Source organism: Marmota flaviventris, chromosome 6, assembly GCF_047511675.1.
Source record: "Marmota flaviventris isolate mMarFla1 chromosome 6, mMarFla1.hap1, whole genome shotgun sequence".
Classification (NCBI taxonomy): domain Eukaryota; kingdom Metazoa; phylum Chordata; class Mammalia; order Rodentia; family Sciuridae; genus Marmota; species Marmota flaviventris.
Genome location: NC_092503.1, coordinates 76,919,932 through 76,938,367, shown reverse-complemented (window position 1 = coordinate 76,938,367; position 18,436 = coordinate 76,919,932). Strand labels below are relative to the sequence as shown.

The 18,436-nt window shown below is 40.2% G+C and overlaps 1 protein-coding gene and 1 pseudogene across 1 annotated transcript; both read left to right on the top strand.

The window, feature by feature from the left end:
• The first annotated feature begins 2,863 nt into the window (after nucleotides 1-2,863).
• Nucleotides 2,864-5,805, top strand: LOC114086879 (tripartite motif-containing protein 51 pseudogene; annotated as a pseudogene).
• Nucleotides 5,806-8,555: 2,750 nt separating this feature from the next.
• On the top strand, nucleotides 8,556-18,228 carry Prss35 (serine protease 35). The gene is made up of 2 exons (XM_027928008.2): nucleotides 8,556-8,596; nucleotides 16,971-18,228. Exon 2 carries the CDS (start codon nucleotides 16,990-16,992, stop codon nucleotides 18,226-18,228), a length of 1,239 nt encoding a protein of 412 aa, XP_027783809.1. The 5' UTR covers nucleotides 8,556-8,596; nucleotides 16,971-16,989.
• The last annotated feature ends 208 nt before the right edge of the window (nucleotides 18,229-18,436 follow it).

The window sequence follows — 18,436 nt, the reverse complement described above, 5'->3', positions numbered from 1 at the left end:
TCAAATGAGAGTCTTGTTGGGGGCGGGGCTGGGGGCTGATGGCAGCTATAAGAACACCATGGAAACAAGGATGGAGTTTGAGGATATGGGAAAGGATTAGGAAGAAATAGCATTCAGAAGAAAATGTTTTAAGAAATGTTGAAGCTGTTAGCTTTTCATTGCTGTGAAGAAATACCTCCAAAAAACCAACTTAAAAAGAGAAAACACTTATTTTGGCCACGTTTTCAGAAGTTCATCCCCTGGTTGACTGGCTTCCTTGTTTCTGGGCCTGAGGTAGTACATCATGATGGAAGGATATGGTGGAGGAAAGCTGCTCGGTCAATGACATCCAGAATTCAGAGAGAGGGAGGAAGGGGCTGGGGACAAGATAGAGAGTCCCCATGGGCACATCCTTCAGGACCCATTCCTTCCACTAAGTCTCACCGCTTATAGTTCATTCACTTCTGAATCCATTGATGGATTAATCCACTGAGGAAGTTAGAACCCTCACAATCCAGTTACCTTCCCAAAGGCCCCACCTCTGAGCACTGTGGCAATGGGGACTCAGTCTTCAACAGGTTCATGTGTTGAAGTCTGACTTCTGACGTTCCAGATCCAAACTGTAACAGAACCTAAGTCAGATCTCTGTCATCTGTGTGTCTGTCTCTCTTTCTCTGTATTCCAACATGATCTCAAAAGAGAACAGTTGTAGAATTATACTAGCATGAATTTTAAATCCAAGAACCCATTCATTAACCCATCATGAGACTTTGGGCAAGTTATTCAAACTCTCGTAGTCTCCATTATAAGGAGTGCATACAATTATCTGGTGGGAAGTGTCTAGGACAGTGAGTTGTACCCAACCAGGGGTGACTTTGCCTCTCCAGGGACATTTGGTATTGTTAAGAAATATTTTTTATTGTCACAACTGAGGGTTGGAGGAATGCTGTTGGCCTCTAGTGGGTAGAGGCCAGGAGTGCTGCTAAACATCCTACAGTACACATACAGCCCCCTACAACAAAGGACTAGCTAGTCCAAAAAAGTCAATGCCCAAGACATTATAAATGTTGAGTCAGTGTTGGTTTCTGTCTGTGTATTAATTTGGAAAACAAATAGAATAGAATTTTCCCCACAGTGGGCACATCTGAAGGCTTGTTTTGGGAAATCTTAAAAAATGCTCTGATGCTCTGTGTTTGAAGAAGATCAAAGTGTAATTTGGAAACAAAAAAGAAGGAAACTCTGTCCAGAAATTCTTACACAAATAAAACACAATAACAATAATCCTTATTTATTTCTCATTTTCAATCATTAGCTCACTCAGTTTTATCACTGGAATCTGTCCTCTGTCCATCTCCAGAGCTGCTGCCTAGTTTTAAGTGTCATGAGATATAACTGGAACTATTACAACTTGTAGTTGCTCTTCCAACTATAAGCTTAATCTTCTATTTCTCTTCTTCTTCTTCTTCTTCTTCTTCTCTCTCTCTCTCTCTCTCTCTCTCTCTCTCTCTCTCTCTCTCTGTCTCTCTCTGTCTCTCTCTGTCTCTCTCTCTCTCTCTCTCTTCATACTGATTTTGGGATTGTGTTTCTGATATGCAAATGGACCTTATCTTTTCTGGTATCCCTTAGCCCCTAAATAGTGCAGTTGGCTAAGAAGGAGAGAAATAATAATGCTGTGGAGATAAGTAGAAACCAGGATTCAAACTGGCTGCAGAGCTGACAATAGGAGTGGTGACAGGCTCAATCTCAAGAGGGCCAGTTCCATCTTAACTGCTACCTCCTGCTTAACTTCAGCTGATGACGGCCCATGAGGCAATGTGGACCAGACTTGCCTGATCTCATTTTTCCCCCAAAACTTAGAAATCAGTTTTACAGACTTTAATGGAAAACTTTCAATTTACTGGTCATACCAGATATCTGTGATCTGAAACATTTGTCTCACAGGATCAAATGTGGCTCAGCCTGTTTGTGATTCTCATTTCTCACTTTCTCTCCTCACACCCATCATAATAGCCACATAAAATAACATGTAATTCCCAGAATTACCAGATTCTTCTAAGACCATTTTTTTCATGCACTGCCATATATTTGTGGATGGTCATTCCCCATTTGTTCAACCTCCAGGAGGCTATTTAAATGTTATAAAGATTGTATGATTTAATTAATGCTTTGTCTCTGGATCTACTCAGAATCTTGGGGGAATATGGAGCAAAGGAAAGTGTTATGGTTTCAATCTGAATTGTCCCCAAAAGGCCCATGTGTTGAAGGCTTGGTCCCCAGTGCAGCCATATTCAGAAGTGGAGCTTCTAAGAAGTAATTGGATAATGAGGACTCATTAACAGACCCAACATTGACCGGTTTGTAAGTGAATGGACCACTGGGAGGTGATAGAAACTGTAGGAGTTGGGGCCTAATTGTATGTCACTGAGGGTGTGCCCTGAAAGGCTATATCTGATCCCCCTCCCTTTCTTCATTCATCTCCTCTCTCTCTCTCTCTCTCTCTCTCTCTCTCTCTCTCTCTCTCTCTCCTTCCTGGCTGCAATAAGGTGAATAGATTTCTTCCACCATGCTCTTTCACCATGATATTCTGTCTCACCTCAGGTCCCAAACAATGGAGTCAACTGTGGTCTGAAACTGCAAGTAAAAACAAACCATTCCTCAAGTTCATTTTCTCAGGTATTCTGTCAAAGCAACTGAAAACTGATTAATACAGATAGCAAAGCACAACACAGAGAAGCTGCCAGCATTAAGGGTACCTGTGTTCTATTGCCACTCTTGGGAATCACCTGGAGGTACATCAGTTTCCGATTAGACTAAGGAGTGAAATAGTGGTCCCTGCCTCATATCACTCTTTATATTTTGCTCAAAGGGCCAATTCTCTGGATCTATGGAGTTGGAGTCTAGTCCTACTTATTGGACATCTACCATGTGCCAGGTCACAGCTAAGATCATTGATGTTTGTTCTTACATTTGCCCACCCAACCATTCTTTCAGGGAAGTTTTATCATGTCAATTTTTCAAATGAGGAAGCAGGAGCTTCCAAGAGGTATAGTGACTTGTTCCAAATCACAGGCATTAAACCTTAGTTTTCTAACCTCAAATACGCGTCTATTGAATGCACTGTTGTTACTGAAATTGGACTCAATACCATATTCAGGGACCACATAGGTAGAGGAGAAATAGGGGCTGGAGACATAACTCAGAGTGCTTGTCTAGCATGTGCAAAGAATCAATCCTCAGAACCAACCAACCAAACAAACAACAACAAAAGGAATAGCCTTTATTCTTTGTGGTTGGATGCATGAGGTTTGCTCAGGATTGACCTTGATAAATATCTTCCCTGAAGCTTTGTTCATGTCCTCTAGTTATTTATCTCCATTTTCAGAATAACAACAAAAAAAATGTAGTAATAATAAAAATCCCCAAAACTATCATGAATTTCCAAGTTTGAGATATAAATGATTCTGCTCCATTAGTCCCATTTTCCATTCCTATGAATTCAGTTTATAAGAGTCTCTATCTTTCAGCAATGCCTTGTGAAATCCTGTCCCCATTAGACTTGGAGGTTGGGGCCCAGTGTTCATCCTGGCCACATTCCCTAGAGTTCATGTCCTTTGCAGAGTTTTTACTTATGATGGTCTAGGTTAAGTCCCAGTGATTTCTGTGAGAAATACAATTTCTTTTGATAATCTCTAAACTACAGATGAGAATGATAATCTCTTGATTCTGGTTCTTTTTTAAAGACCTTTGAATTTTTCTCAGTTAACAATTATTAGACATCTAATTTACCGGTACTGTACTTGGTGCTGGACATACAAAAGTTTACCTGCCTGTGAGGCTTTCACATTTCTATTCAGGAGGCATACATAGAAACAAATTATTCAAAAACAGTGTAACAAATATCCAGACCCAGTGTATCACAAAAGATGGAGAGATCAACATTGCCCATGAGACAGAACAGGTACAAATGGAGGAAGGCTGTACCATAGTGGCTCCAAGGAACCCCACTTTCAGATTTCTTTTGGGAACATGTTATTGCTCCTCCTCAAGCCACATAGAAAAAGTAATAACATTAATGAATCTGTGGGTTTGTGGAGAGTCAGTAACTGTTTCTCAAATTAGCTGGTCATAGGTAGCTTCTATAAGAGTTAATCTAATTTGAGGACAAATATTACCCTATCTTTTTTTAAAATCACATTTGCTTAATTTTCTTTTTCTTTGCCATAGCCAAAGGGTCCTGAAGTTTTGAACATGTAGAACATTATTACCTAATATATGAAATGGGATTAAAAGTTAACAGGGGAGATTCCAGCCACAAGTTATGAACTTTCTGCAAGGTTGAGTTGTCACTTAGACCTTGACCATGAACCATGAAACATCTCCTCTTCCTGTCTTTCCATAGCTAAAACTTTCCAAGTACATTTCCATTACAAAGTAGATTTAGCCAAAGGGAAGTATTGTATTTTGGTCTGTGTTTCTTAGGAAGTCTAGAAAAAAGCTAAGTGGTACTGTCTTGTTCATAGCCTGGTCTGACAGTGGTAACCACTTTTCTTCTATTGAGGCCACAATGTCCCTAAAGGCTTGAAATGTTCAGGGCCTCTTGGTCCCATATCTCTTGCTCCCATTAAGCTTCACCTCTCACAAAGGATAGGTGATTGTAAATTCTGTTGGTACATTAGTGAAGGGCTTGTGTTGTATTAAGAGTAATTTGAAGCTGTGTACAGTGGCACACACCTATGATCCAAGCTACTCTGGAGGCTGAACCAGGAGCATCAGAAGTTTGAGGCTAGCCTGGGCCATTTCATGAGACTTTATCTCAAAATTTTAAAATGTCTGGGGATGGAGCTCAGTGGTAGAGAATCTGCCTAGCATGTGCTAGGCTCTGGGTTCAATCCCCAGCACATGCATGCGCGTACACACACACACACACAAAAGTAGTTTGAAAAAAGCTTCAGTCATTATAGACATAATATTTGAAGACTAAATCCAGGAGCATGGGGAAAAGGGTTATAAACTTTTCTATGAGACTTAAAAATTTTTTTAAAAGACAACATTCCTGCCATTTTTCCACAAAGGAGAATGGCATCATCTAGAGAGGCTGAAAAAGGAGGGCAAGGAAATTTTTCAGCAACTCAAATAAAGTAAAGCCAGAATGGCTAATATACAGAAGATGTTAAGAGGAATGTATGAGGAGCTGAAGTACATATGCCATATACCAGATGTGGAGTTACTCCATGCCCCTGGAGACACACTGCAGAGTCTTGAATCCATGCAGCTGTATGCAGACCAGCCTGTGAATCCAGAACTCAGTGCAGGGCCCATCACTAGACTAATCAACAGGCTTAACTGCTTCCAAGTTGATATTACTCTGTATCCAAGAGAGCCAACAGTCTTCCTGTATGGAGAGTTGAGAAGTATGAATGTTGGATGTAATCCTCAAGGTGCCTCCTGGATCACTCCAAAGTCAGAATGCTTTCTTGCCTGGGGTATTTAGAATTTTACCATTGGCAGATATTACTGGAAGGTGGATGTGGAAGACTCTTGGAACTGGGCTTTTGGAATGTGTAAAGATTGGAAAGACAACAGACATGACAAGATGGATGAGATAGAGAGACTCTTTCTTCTTGGATGTGTTAAGGAGAGTACTCTCTTTACCACCTCCCACTTGTACTTTAATATGTATCAAGGTCCACTGGCTAAATAGGAGCATTCCTGGATTGTGAAGGTAGTACCATGAGCTTTATGAACATAGCTCAAAGTTCTCTGATACACAGTATTCCTTCCTGTTCCTTCTGTTACCATCTCAAGTCTGTCTTTTGCTGTACCTGACATACCTAAGGACTCTGCCCCTATACCATGGGAAATACAATGTGTAAGGAAGCCCTCTTTCTTAGGTCTTATCATACATGTCAAACAGATTATATTTTATTAACTTTAGGTTCCTTCTAATGTTGTGAAAACCTATTTACTGTGTTATTAATTATGGTGATAGTATTAAAAGCCCATATACTCTTAAAATTTACATTTTTTAATTTGTTCACTTGGGGAATATAATTATCCATGATACATGAAATAGAACATATTCTCTGGTTTAACTTTATTTCTGAACAGTCATGAAATGAAAGAATAGATAATGGTTGATTGAATAAAGTTAAAATTTAATGCAAGAAAAAAAAAGAGATAATATTCCTTACAATGCATTATTTCCTAAAATGGTAGGAGTTACACTGTATAAGCTATTAATTTCCATATGTAAATCTGGTTGGGGAACATAGAAAAATGTAGAACCATACCACCAGAATGGGGAACCAAAAGGTTGGGGATGGGTATAGAAATTGCTTGTACTGGAAGTCCTTCCTTTCCTTGGTACCCATCCAATTTGGACTGTTTTTTTCTTTTGAATTCTAGATATTTTTACTATTGATAGAACCGATTAATGCTCTGTTTGCTACAAGAAAACAATAACATAGTGGATGGGGTAGTGAGAGAAGATGGGAGGGGAGGGAGGGGGGATAGTAGAGGATAGTAAAGGTAGCAGAATACAACAGTTACTAATAGGGCATTATGTAAAAAGGTGGATGTGTAACCGATGTGATTCTGCAATCTGTATTTGGGGTAAAATTGGGAGTTCATAACCAACTTGAATCTATTGTATGAAATATGATATGTCAATAGCTTTATAATGTTTTGAACAACCAATAAAAAAATAAATTAAAAAAAACAGTTTTGTCAATTTAAGCAGCGTGTGTCCTTGATTTTGAACATATAATGAACATTTTAGAGAACATGTAAACATGTAAAAAATACATCTAAAGCCTATGTGGAAAGAAAGAAAGAAAGAAAGAAAGAGAAAGAAAGAAAGAAAGAAAATTGCTTGCACTGGATTTCAGAAAACCTGAGGGGATAGAGTAAGCCGGGAGAAGGAATCCACCATGTTAAGAGAAGCCAGAACCCTGGAACCAGAGAAGAAGTAAATGTCAAACATCAGGACCAGATCAAAAGTCAATCTGGTACTATGATAACCTGGACCAGAAATAAAGTGCAAAGGGCTTTGGGATCAAAGTCTCAGGAAGGGACCATGAACATGTGAGAGCACTGGAAGTCTGTTTTATGGGATGCTGATGGGAAATGTTCACTAAATTAAGGAATCAGACCTGTATCCATACCATATCCCGCTGGATTTATACAGCAGTAAAATTCCCCAAATGTTTGAGAGTTGTAGACAATCAAGCTCTTCTAGCTCACCATCTCAGTTAACAGGTGGAGAAATTGAGGCCCAAGGTACACAACTCTAGTGTCAGACAGGATTCCCATTCTGAGTTCTGGGCTTTCTCCTAACTTCCTCACATTCCATTTGGTAAGAAAGAGTTTCAGAATCAATTCTACTACAAAACTTAAAAATTACCAAGACTTTAATTAAATGGGTAAATGCATGGGTAAATTTCAAGTGAGAAAACAAAATTGTGTGTGTTATGATCTCATTCTGTTAAAAAATACATAAAAATCTGAGAAATGCAACACACCTGAAATAAACCAAGTGATAAGGGACATGCCAATATCTTTTGTTGTAAGTACTTGTGTTCTTATTTGATGTCCTGGCCCTCAGGATGGAATTTGTACCCATTATTGTATCAGTGCATCTTGCCCCAACCTGTCACCCAGGTAGTAGCTGATTGAAGAGTTCCTTCCTCACATAACCTCCACTCCACAGGAACACCTCCCCCAAGGAGAGGAACAAAAGAAGGCCAGAGAGAAAGGACAAGGTTAGAATTTTGTTTGAGACTTAGATGGGAAAGGACCTTAAAGAATACTAACCCTAAGTTGAAAAAGCCAAGATTAGTTTTCTTCTAATGGAGGGAAACTGTCGCGCTCCCCCTGGAGGCGGCACTGGAGTCTTCCAGGGTTGTCCCCACCATCCCGACTTGATGTCCCGGGCCCTCCCATAGGGCCTGGGTTTGGTGGGAACCTTGGGCTAGAGGCGACCTTCGCTCTTGGCGCTGACACAAGTCAGATAGGCCCTGTAGGGTGGGTCCTGGGAGGCCAAGTCCCTAATAGAGGCTGGCTGGACAAGTTTGGTTAGATATTTGGTTCCCATGGACAGCTGGGTCCCCATAGGAAGCCCATGGGAAAGAGACTTCAGGAACAACTTTCTCGTGTAACCCTCCCCCACTTTAGAATGTCATCTAGAGACTATTTAAGGGGTGCCACAGGGACAGACATCTCTCACGAACCCACTCATGAGTCTCCCCACTGTTGCAGTGTGTGTGTGTGTGTGTGTGTGTGTGTGTGTGTTGGGGTGGGAGGTGGGCAGGGACACTGGGGTAAAAGTTGATGGATCCGCCCGCACCTTCAAGGACATCCCCCTCGGCTCTCTGGGCTCTTGCCCACCTCCTCCCCTCGCGTGCGCCCGGCGTCATCGCCCCCTTTCCCCTCCCATCTCCCTGCCGGCAGCTCGGCTCTCGCCTCCTCCGCAGTCTCTGCCCCAGCTCGGCAGCTGCAGGCTCCGGCCGTCCCAGGCTCCGGTCGGCGGCGCCCCGCCCTCCTTCCGCGCCCGCGGCCCGCCTCGGCGGCTCTTTGATCCCATCTGGGCAGCGCCTGGGACCGGGAAATTCTTCTACAGGTAAGGATGGAGTCCCTGGTAGGGCGGGATCCCAGAAGCTGCACGTCTCCCCGAGACGCAGAACCCACGCAAGGACAGCTTCTTTAGAGGGAGCTAAAGAAAAGGCTCAAGCAGGGCACTTGCAGCCCTCAAAGAGGCCAACCACCCTTCCCCTGGGCGGTCCAGTGTGCACGGTTTAACCGTAACAGTGTTTGCGTTGGAATATAAATGGAATTCTTTCTACTTAAGCAGTACCAGAGGGGACCCTCTTTATTTTTATGATTATTAACAGATGCCTCTGAGAAAGGTGTAAAACCCATTCCTGGAAAGTCTACTCTCGTTGAAAACTTCTTTGGCAGAGTTAACCATGAAAACCAGCGCCCACCCCGCCCCCCGCCTGCGCCCCCTTTATAATCAACTTGGTTGCCTGGGTCAGCAAAAGGAGCAGTAGAAACCGTTTAGAAAATAAGGAGCTGAAGTGAAATGGAAGTCGTGCTTCAAAATACCCCAGTGCCTCCCCTCACAAAAGGCGGGGGAGATGGATGAAACAAAATTGGCAAAAGTATTGATCATTGTTGAAGCTAAGTGACGGGCACACGGGGGTTACACTTTTCTCTTCTTGGCTTTCCTATTCTTTTCTCTCGACTTTGTGTAGTTGAGATTTTCTACTACAAAGTTTTTGAAAAATTGTGGACAAACTCTTGCCTGATTGCTCTGATTTTATTGCACTCTCATTGATTTACAAAGAAGTTGCATGTTACATCTAGCCTCCCTCTTTATTAACCTTTCTGCCTTCTGATATCAACTCTCGTTTTATTCCAAGTACCTTTATCTCTACAGAGAATTCTTAAAGTCATATTCGGCTGCCTGAGGAATTATGCTTAGAATCTGGTTTATTATTTGGAAGAGAGAATATTAAAATTCCAGCCAAATAAGACATCTACGCTTAAAGGGGTGACCAAGCATCATATGGAGTTTTATTTTTATTAGGAAATACTAGAGAAATGTCTTTAGTGTGAGAAGAGATAGATTTAGATACAGCCCCTGCTTTTCTTCCAGACAGCTATGAAACCTGTGTTCTCAAGAGTCTTTTTCATGTTTTAAAATATGAGATTGTTTAGAATAGTATGTGCTCATTTAATGTTAAAGTAACCAACTGCTATTGTGGATTCATTTTTCCACCAAGTAAATTATTGATCTTTCTGCACCCAATGCTGAAATATTTAACTATGTTACATTTTAACAGTAGAATCCGACTAGAATTTGGAAGGATGAAGCTACCTCACCTTAGCACTGAGTTAACTTTGCAGATGGAAACTTTGAGTTGAAGAAGGAAGAGCAAAGTCAAGTTAGTGGTAACCAAGTCAGTGTTTTATAATTTTAAAATAAAAGAATTAAAGACCTTCATATAGGTAACACTGGTGGTGTGATTTGCTAAAAACATTGTGACTCTAAAATGCTTTAAAGCCCGAAAATTTGGGAACCTAATACATTTACAGATATTCCTTGATTTCAAAGTCCAACTTGAAAAACACAAAGTCAGGAGCCATATGCTGCGCACTTCATAAATCAGCAAATGAAAGTGCTTGCAGAGTTCCCTTAGGGTTCCCTTAGTGCCATTAAGCCCAAATTTGATTCACACACAGTGCATCTATTGCATAAATTGAGATGTGCATGTCCTGGAAAAATAGCTAAAAAACAAAGGCAGGTTTTATTTATTTTTTTATTGTGATGAGAAACAGAAGTTCTGGGTTACTGTAAAATAATCAACTGTGAAACTTTACCATCTTCCTTTCCCTTGAGCCCTGCCAAACTTTTAAAGCAGACATTACTTTGTCTCCATTCCTGAAACTAAACTTGAAAATAGTGCTATGGTATGATATTTTGAGTAGAAATTGGCACATCGTCAATGAATTTTCTTGCCATTTACCCTCAGCATAGACTCAATGGAGAGCTTATCCTTTAGTAATGGATTATAAAGTATTTGATAAACATGTGGAATATTTGGCAGGTTCACGATTTTCCTTAGCGTTGAAATGAATTGCAGCACGTTTGGCTGACTGTTTAGCAGTGCTGTAGGTCATGGTGGAAGTGTGCTGGCACTGTAACTGTTTTTGGAAAACCACCTGCCAGAGAATTGTCTGGCTGGAGACAGCATTATCAGCCCTCAGTTCATCAGGATGGGCTCTGGGGCCTGTAGGTGGGTTTTCTAAAGGTGATAAATTCCATATGTGACAACTGTTTAGTATATTGCTAGCCTGTTAGACCTGCTCCCTTCCTCCACCCCATCTCCCATGCTTTACAGTAAATTCTCACAGCTGAGTGGATGCAATTTAAATATTTGCATTAGATTTGCCATGAGCAGGATGACTTTGCCATCTAGTGGTAGCAACACAGATAGCAAGTGGGTCCTACTCTGGAGGAGCAGGAATGAAAACTTCTTGAGGATAATCGATTAATAAATAGTGTTTTCTCACTCATGGTTACTTTAGAGCTGGAAGAGAGCTTAGGAATTTATAGTTCAACTCAGTAGCAAAGAAGGATTATCAGAGATTCTGGTGACAAAAAGTCTTTAGAATAATGCACAGAATAGTTAGTAGGCATTTGATGAATAAACACATTTATCTACCCTGTTCCAAGTCTTGTTTTTCTCTTGCAGTACTGCTCCATACCACCATCAGGTCTTATCATGATCTTTTGTTTTTAGTTCTTAAATTGAATGTCTGTATAATTTTTCTTAAATAGTTTCACGTGTGTTTAAGACCCATAAACCAAAATTCTTTTCTACTTCATATCACTTCCTAGTATTTCATTATTTCTAAACATCTAGGGCAGATGATTTTAGAAGCTAGATTCTCACCTTAATAAATGTTTTAATTTCCTATTGCTTCTGTGACTAGTTACCAAAACTTTAATGACTTAAAACAACACAAATTGATTATCTTACTTATCTGACGGTTGAAAGTTTGAAGAAGGTCAGCAGGACAGCTTCTTCTGGAAGTTCTAGGAGAGAATCTGTTTCCTTACCTTTGGCAGCTTGGAGAAGCCATTGGCATTCTGTGGGTCATGGGGCTGCATCTTTGGACCTGTGCTTCTTTACAGCTTAGTCTTATTTTGACCCACTTAATAAGGGCCCACATGATTATATAAGACTCACCTGGATAATCCAGGATAGTCCCCAGATCTCAGAATCTTTAACTTACTCACATTTGCATCAGCTCTTTCACAGGGAGGAACACATCCACAGGTTTTGGGGATGAGGAATGGATGACTTTGGAGGCCAATATTTGCATACTACACTGAGATATATATATACACAGCAGTTAGAGATGCATGACATGCCTTATCACTATCTACCTAAATGGTTTGTTTTTTAGTTAAGAGTCAGGACTTCACTATGTTGCCCAGGCTGGCCCTGAACTCCTGAGCCCAAGGGATCCTCTTGCATCAGCCTCCTGAGTAGTTGGGACTACAGTCACACAACACTACGCCTGGATTTATGCCTTAGGTTTCCGCTCCTGGTGTTGGATCATCATCACCAACACCATTATTGCTGCCTTTTGTTGAGTCCTTACTGTGCTCTGGGCATGGTGACCTATATATTAGTTTTTGAGATGAAAAAAAAGCCCTTAAAATATAGGCCTAAACTAGATGATTTATTATGGCCTTTTCTAATCCTGAGACTTTCTGAAATAAGAATCAGTTTCTCCTCAAAGTACTCTAAAATATTGTGCCTGTTTAACAGATGTGGAAAATAATCTTTGGACAGATTAGGCACCTTTGACAAAGTCACACTGCTAGTAAGTGGCAAGCTGATTTGGTTTTAAAGTCTACTGGCTTCACAATCATCCAAATACCCCTGTTCTTATTCTCCATCTTTGTTATGTCACCGACAATGCTATTTTCTCATCAGTATAGTACCACATACTTTTTTGCTTAAATATTGCTCCTGCCAGTGATTAACATTCAATAAGGGATATGGTAACTCAGGAATTAAACTTTATAAATTATCTATTTTTTCTTCAACTGCTCTCCCAAACTGAAAGTGACTATGAAGTTTTTTAAAATTTATTTTTTTTACACAAATGGAGCATAACTTTTCATTTCTCTGGTTGTACATAATGTAGAGTCACATTATTCTTGGGGTAATAATGTCCATCTCATTCTACCATCTTCCCCCCACACACATTCCCCCTCCCCACTCTTCCTTCTGCTCCATCCCAAGTTCTTCCATTCTTCCGTTGCCCCCCACCCATTATGGATTAGTATCCACTTATCAGAGAAAACATTTGGCCTTTGGTTTGGGGGGATTGGCTTACTTCACTTAGCAATGATATTATCCAACTCCATCGATTTATCTGTAAATGCCATAATTTCATTCTTCTTTAAGGCTCAGTAGTGACTGTGAAATTTTTACAAGTGTTTTCCAAAACATAACCCATGTCTTTAATGCTTCCTTTATGCTTGTTTACTGTGACTCCTCTCCAGCTTGTAGCACTTTGCCTAAGGCATCATTTCTGCCTACAGTTATTTATAATATCTGGGTCAGACCACGAGGTTTCCCTGTTGTGTGAGAGTCCTTACTGAACAGGTGGAAGATGAAAGTAGAGGAGGAGATGAGCACATGTCTTCACATTTAGGTATGTGTATAAATGTAGGCAGGGGTGTTCGGAGGGACAGTTGATTGGTATCATGAATGGCTAAAGGACAGCCAAAAAAGTGGTTATGCCATGACTGGTGTGTCCTAACATACACATTAGAAGTTGGTGTGGGCCCTACAAGGTCATTGATCTGGCTGAATAGTGCCTGACCCACACCAGTCCTCCAGAAAATGTTTGATGGTTAATGCAAAATTGTGTCTTTTGTCAGCATACTATTACATGAGTATGGACAACTACCTCACTGCACATTATGGAGGGACCAGGTGAAAAAAAAGGTTTAGGTAAGCATGCATCTTTCAGCTAGTAAATGCAGTTCAGTGCAGGTCCTCTGGTGGTGAAGTCAGCATCTTCATATTTGTTTATATTTAGGACAAATAATTAATTTGAAATATTTAGTATAGTGAGCAACCATCTATCTAATCTTTCATTGATCTGCCTGTTCTACCTATAAACTATAAACTTCTCAAGGAGAGAAAGAGGGAAACTGAGCTATAGAGTGTGATTATGTTATATTGTAGTCAAATTCTTTATACTCTACATATACCTGCTCACAAAGTTAGGTTTTTCTTTCACTGTAGATTGCTGTCTTAGAGAAATTATTTTGACATTGACTTGGTTTCTTTTTTTAGGCTGAGGACCTGATGAAGTTCCAGAATTCCTAATGTAGTTCCAGGCTATAAATGAGAACCTGGGAATGCAATTCAAGTGTTTTGTGGCTGTGTTTACTCACTTAAGTGTATTTAACCACATTTAAGTTTAAAAGCGATGAGAAAAATATAGTGCAAAGCCGCAGATATTCAGGGAAATGAGTAATTAGGAAGGCATTCATTTGAGAAGTCTCTAAAGTGAAGCTGTCCTTGAATACACAAAACAGAATAAAGAAGAAGGGCATTTGAGAGTGAATTGGAAACTATCTTGAAATAAAAATTCAAGATAGTTAAATAAAAATATTTAACTGTAAGACTGACTTTTTTGAAACTATATATTCTCTAATGTTGGCTCATGAATCAGTTTTAAAGTGATATAAATTCACCCACTAAAGCATAATAATTATAAAATAACATGTTTGTTGCTGTATAGTAACTTAACTGCTTACTATGCTGGGGCTTAGTGACAATTTTTTTTTACATATATTACCTCATTTAAATCTATAATTCACATTATTATTATCCCACTTTGCAGATGAGGAAAGTGAAACCTAGTGAGTTAATGAACTGCTTACATTCAAATACCCAGTAAGTAGAAAGATGGGAACTGTGCCCAAGTCATTCTTTGATCTTAGTCTTTGATCTGCACTTGTAACCATTATGATGGTATAGATACACGAGTATTCTAAACACTATCAGTATTCCACATTTATAAGAAATCATAAACAAACAACAGAAAAATAGCAATAAATCATCTCTTGTACTTATGTGTGGCCGTGTCTATTAATAGAGTAGGTACAAATGTGGAATTATATTTTTGCCATCATTAAAAGTTCCTATGACTACATAGGCAGATAGCCTTATTTCTCCCTAATTCCCTTCCAGTCCTTTTGGCTCCAGGATCTAACCCATAATCAACTTTGTGTATACTGACTCATGGTGGAGAGAAATGACTACGATCTCACTTTCATGAACCAAAATTGGAATTTGAAACCCTAAATTCAAGCCACCTGGAAACTGACAGTAAAGTCACAATTATAATAGAAGACAGGAAAGAGGAGAAGGTGGGGGAAGTCAAGGGAATATTAGAGTTTTCAAAATACTTAAGTTGTTACAAAAGGATCATGTCCCTTTAGGTCAGGGAGTTGGCGCTTTTCAGATGATGAGCATCCGTAGATGGATCCACTGAACTGTGGACTGCTCCATCAGTAAGAGCTATCGTTTACACTGACATTCTACCACAAGGCAAACTTAGATTTTTCCAAAAGAAAGTGTCCTTAAACACTTGTCCAATTTTAAATTACAGACCGAATTAGACAGGCTAACTAAAGCCATGTCCTCTTATTATTGTGATTTGAGGTCATATTACAAGGCACTGCCCTTCCTCTGCCCAAGGATAGATGTGGGCATGGCTTTTTTCCTGCAGTGAATTGAAGTGGAGCTCCCAACAGGGCTGGCAAACCAATGCCATTGCATGAAGCCTAACATTGGATGTTGAAGGCATTGCATACAAGCCTACTGGATTTGATTTTTTTCAGACATGTTCAACCACTTATATAAACCTAAGTTCTGTTTGTTCTTTATATTGAGTTATGAGCCATTGCATATTAGCAGTTGCCAACACAGAAAAGAGCAGAGTCAGTATAAACTTATTTTGTACACAAAGATAAAACAGATGTTATTTGAAACCCAGTTAAACAATCATCCCTGGAAACATTGCCTTCTGGTAGAGCCAGCTCCTGCACCCGGGCCTTGGCTGCAGCATAATTCTCACACTTTACTGAGTTTCAGAATCATCTGGAAGTGTAGATGAAATATAGCTAGGAAACCCGCCCTCCTCTCTGCTAGGAGAGCTCCTAATAGTAGGTTTGGGTGGGCTCTGAGAATTGAGAATAAGTTCCCAAGTGATGCTGATGTTGCTGGTTCTGGGACTGTAATCTGAGAAGCACTGGTCTAACATATCCTTTGGTTGAGAAATCAAGATTGGGCTCTCCGGCTGGGCTTGTAGGTCAGTGGTTGAGCACTTGCCTTGCATGTGTGAGGCACTGGGTTCGATCCTCAGCACCACATAAAAATAAATAAATAAAACAGGGATATTGTGTCCATCTACTACTAAAAAAATGTTAAAAAAAAAAAAAGATTTGGGCTCTCAATCACTGTTCTCAACTGCTGGAAGGATATTTAGCTGAGCACACATGTAGTGGGAAATACACCTATCTATTCATTGCTTTGTGCCAAGTATGGCTTGAAAGTGACTGAAGGGATTGAAAATTTCAAAAGTATTGGCCATGATCTTTGAAAAACCACTATGACATACTTAACCAACAAATGAAATTACACTTGATACAACTGGACTCTGATAGGCCATTCTGAAAAGTCTGGCTACACAACTATGTTAAAGGACACATGTTTTATATGTTAAAGAATATGGGGAATTCTCTATTTGATATCCATATTCTAGTACAATGATTTGCATAGTAAAAGATCATCTTGTCAGTTATCACTCGATAATCACAAACTGCCTTTCTAATCCCTAACTAGCTAAAAAGTTGTAAGACTAAGATAATAGTATAGAAAAGAAAAGAAAGAAAGAAAGAAAAGAATACCTAACTAGGGAAGCAGTTCCACAGAATCATGATTTATACAGCCTCTATTTTTGTCAAGGAATGCTTTTTATATTACCCCATAGATCATTAATATCATGTGTTCCAATATACAAAGTGAGATTCTATGTATTTCTCAGTATGGATAATTGGTGACTTTCAGTCCTTGATATATTAAATACCAAACTTTAGTCTTCGGAATATTAAGTACATCAGAATGAACAGTTGTCATAAAAGATTAAATGAAAAACCAATTTAAGATAAATTTGTGTCTTACATCAAAAACTTCCTTGACTAACATTTAAGAACAAGTGTATGTTGGTCTGGGGTTTTGGCTCAGCGGTACAATGCTCACTAACATGTGTGAGGCCGTGGGTTTGATCCTCAGCACCATATAAAGAGAAATAAATAAAGGTATTGTGCTCATCATTTTTTTAAAAAACAAGTGTATGTTTATACATTATTTTCTTTTTCTATTTTTAAGGACAAAATTGAAAAACAAAATGGAGAATATGCTACTTTGGTTGATATTTTTCACCTCTGGGTGGACTCTCATTGATGGATCTGAAATGGAACAAGATTTTATGTGGCACTTGAGAAAAATACCCCGGGTTGTCAGTGAAAGGACTTTCTATCTCAGCAGCCCCACATTCGAGGCAGACGCCAGGATGGTGGTAAACAGAGTGTGTGGCATCGAATGCCAGAAAGAACTCCCGGCTCCTGGCCTTTCTGAATTGGAGGATTCTCTTTCCTATGAGACTGTCTTTGAGAATGGCACTAGAACCTTAACCAGGGTGAAAGTTCAAGGTTTGGTCCTTGAGCCAACTCAGAATAGCACTCCAAAAGAAGCAGCTGTTAGGAGAAAGAGACAAGTGTATGGCACCGACAGCAGGTTCAGCATCTTGGACAAAAGGTTCTTAACCAATTTCCCTTTCAACACTGCGGTCAAACTCTCCACGGGATGCAGTGGCATCCTCATTTCCCCGAATCATGTCCTCACAGCCGCGCACTGTGTTCATGACGGAAAGGACTATGTCAAAGGTAGCAAAAAGCTAAGGGTAGGATTGCTGAAGATGAGAAAGAAAGGTGGAGGCAAGAAGCGCAGAGGTTCTAAGAGGAGCAAGAGAGAAGCTGAGGCCAGTGACCCAAGGGAAGGTACCAAAGTGAGTCTGCAGGAGAGACCCACGAGAAGAGGGAGAGTCGAGTTGGGTCGGGGTCAGAGAGTGGCGGAGGGAAAGCCTTCTTTCCAGTGGACGCGGGTCAAGAATACCTATATTCCGAAAGGCTGGACGAGAGGAGCAGGTGGGGATGCGGCCTTGGACTATGACTATGCGCTCCTGGAGCTGAAGCGCGCTCACAAGAAGAAGTACATGGAACTGGGAGTCAGTCCGGCCATCAAGAAGATGCCTGGAGGAATGATCCACTTCTCTGGCTTTGATAACGATAGGGCTGATCAGTTGGTCTACCGGTTTTGTAGCGTGTCTGATGAATCCAGTGATCTCCTCTATCAATACTGCGACGCTGAGTCGGGCTCCACCGGCTCTGGGATCTATCTGCGTCTCAAAGAGCCAGACAAAAAGCACTGGAAGCGCAAAATAATCGCGGTCTATTCAGGCCACCAGTGGGTGGATGTCCATGGGGTTCAGAAGGACTATAACGTTGCTGTGCGCATCACTCCGCTCAAATATGCCCAGATTTGCCTCTGGATCCACGGAAATGATGCCAATTGTGCTTATGGCTGAGACACAGCTGATACAAAGTTATATATCATCTAAGTCGCAAAGAAAACCTATTCTGATTTTCGTTAGTGAGATCACCTCATAGGATATGCTTGGACTGGAATCTATCAATAGCATTTGAGCATTTTTACAAATTTATTTTCTCACAATTTAGGAGATTTTCATACATTTAAAAATGTGTAAGTACAGATATTGAAACTAGCGGGGCACT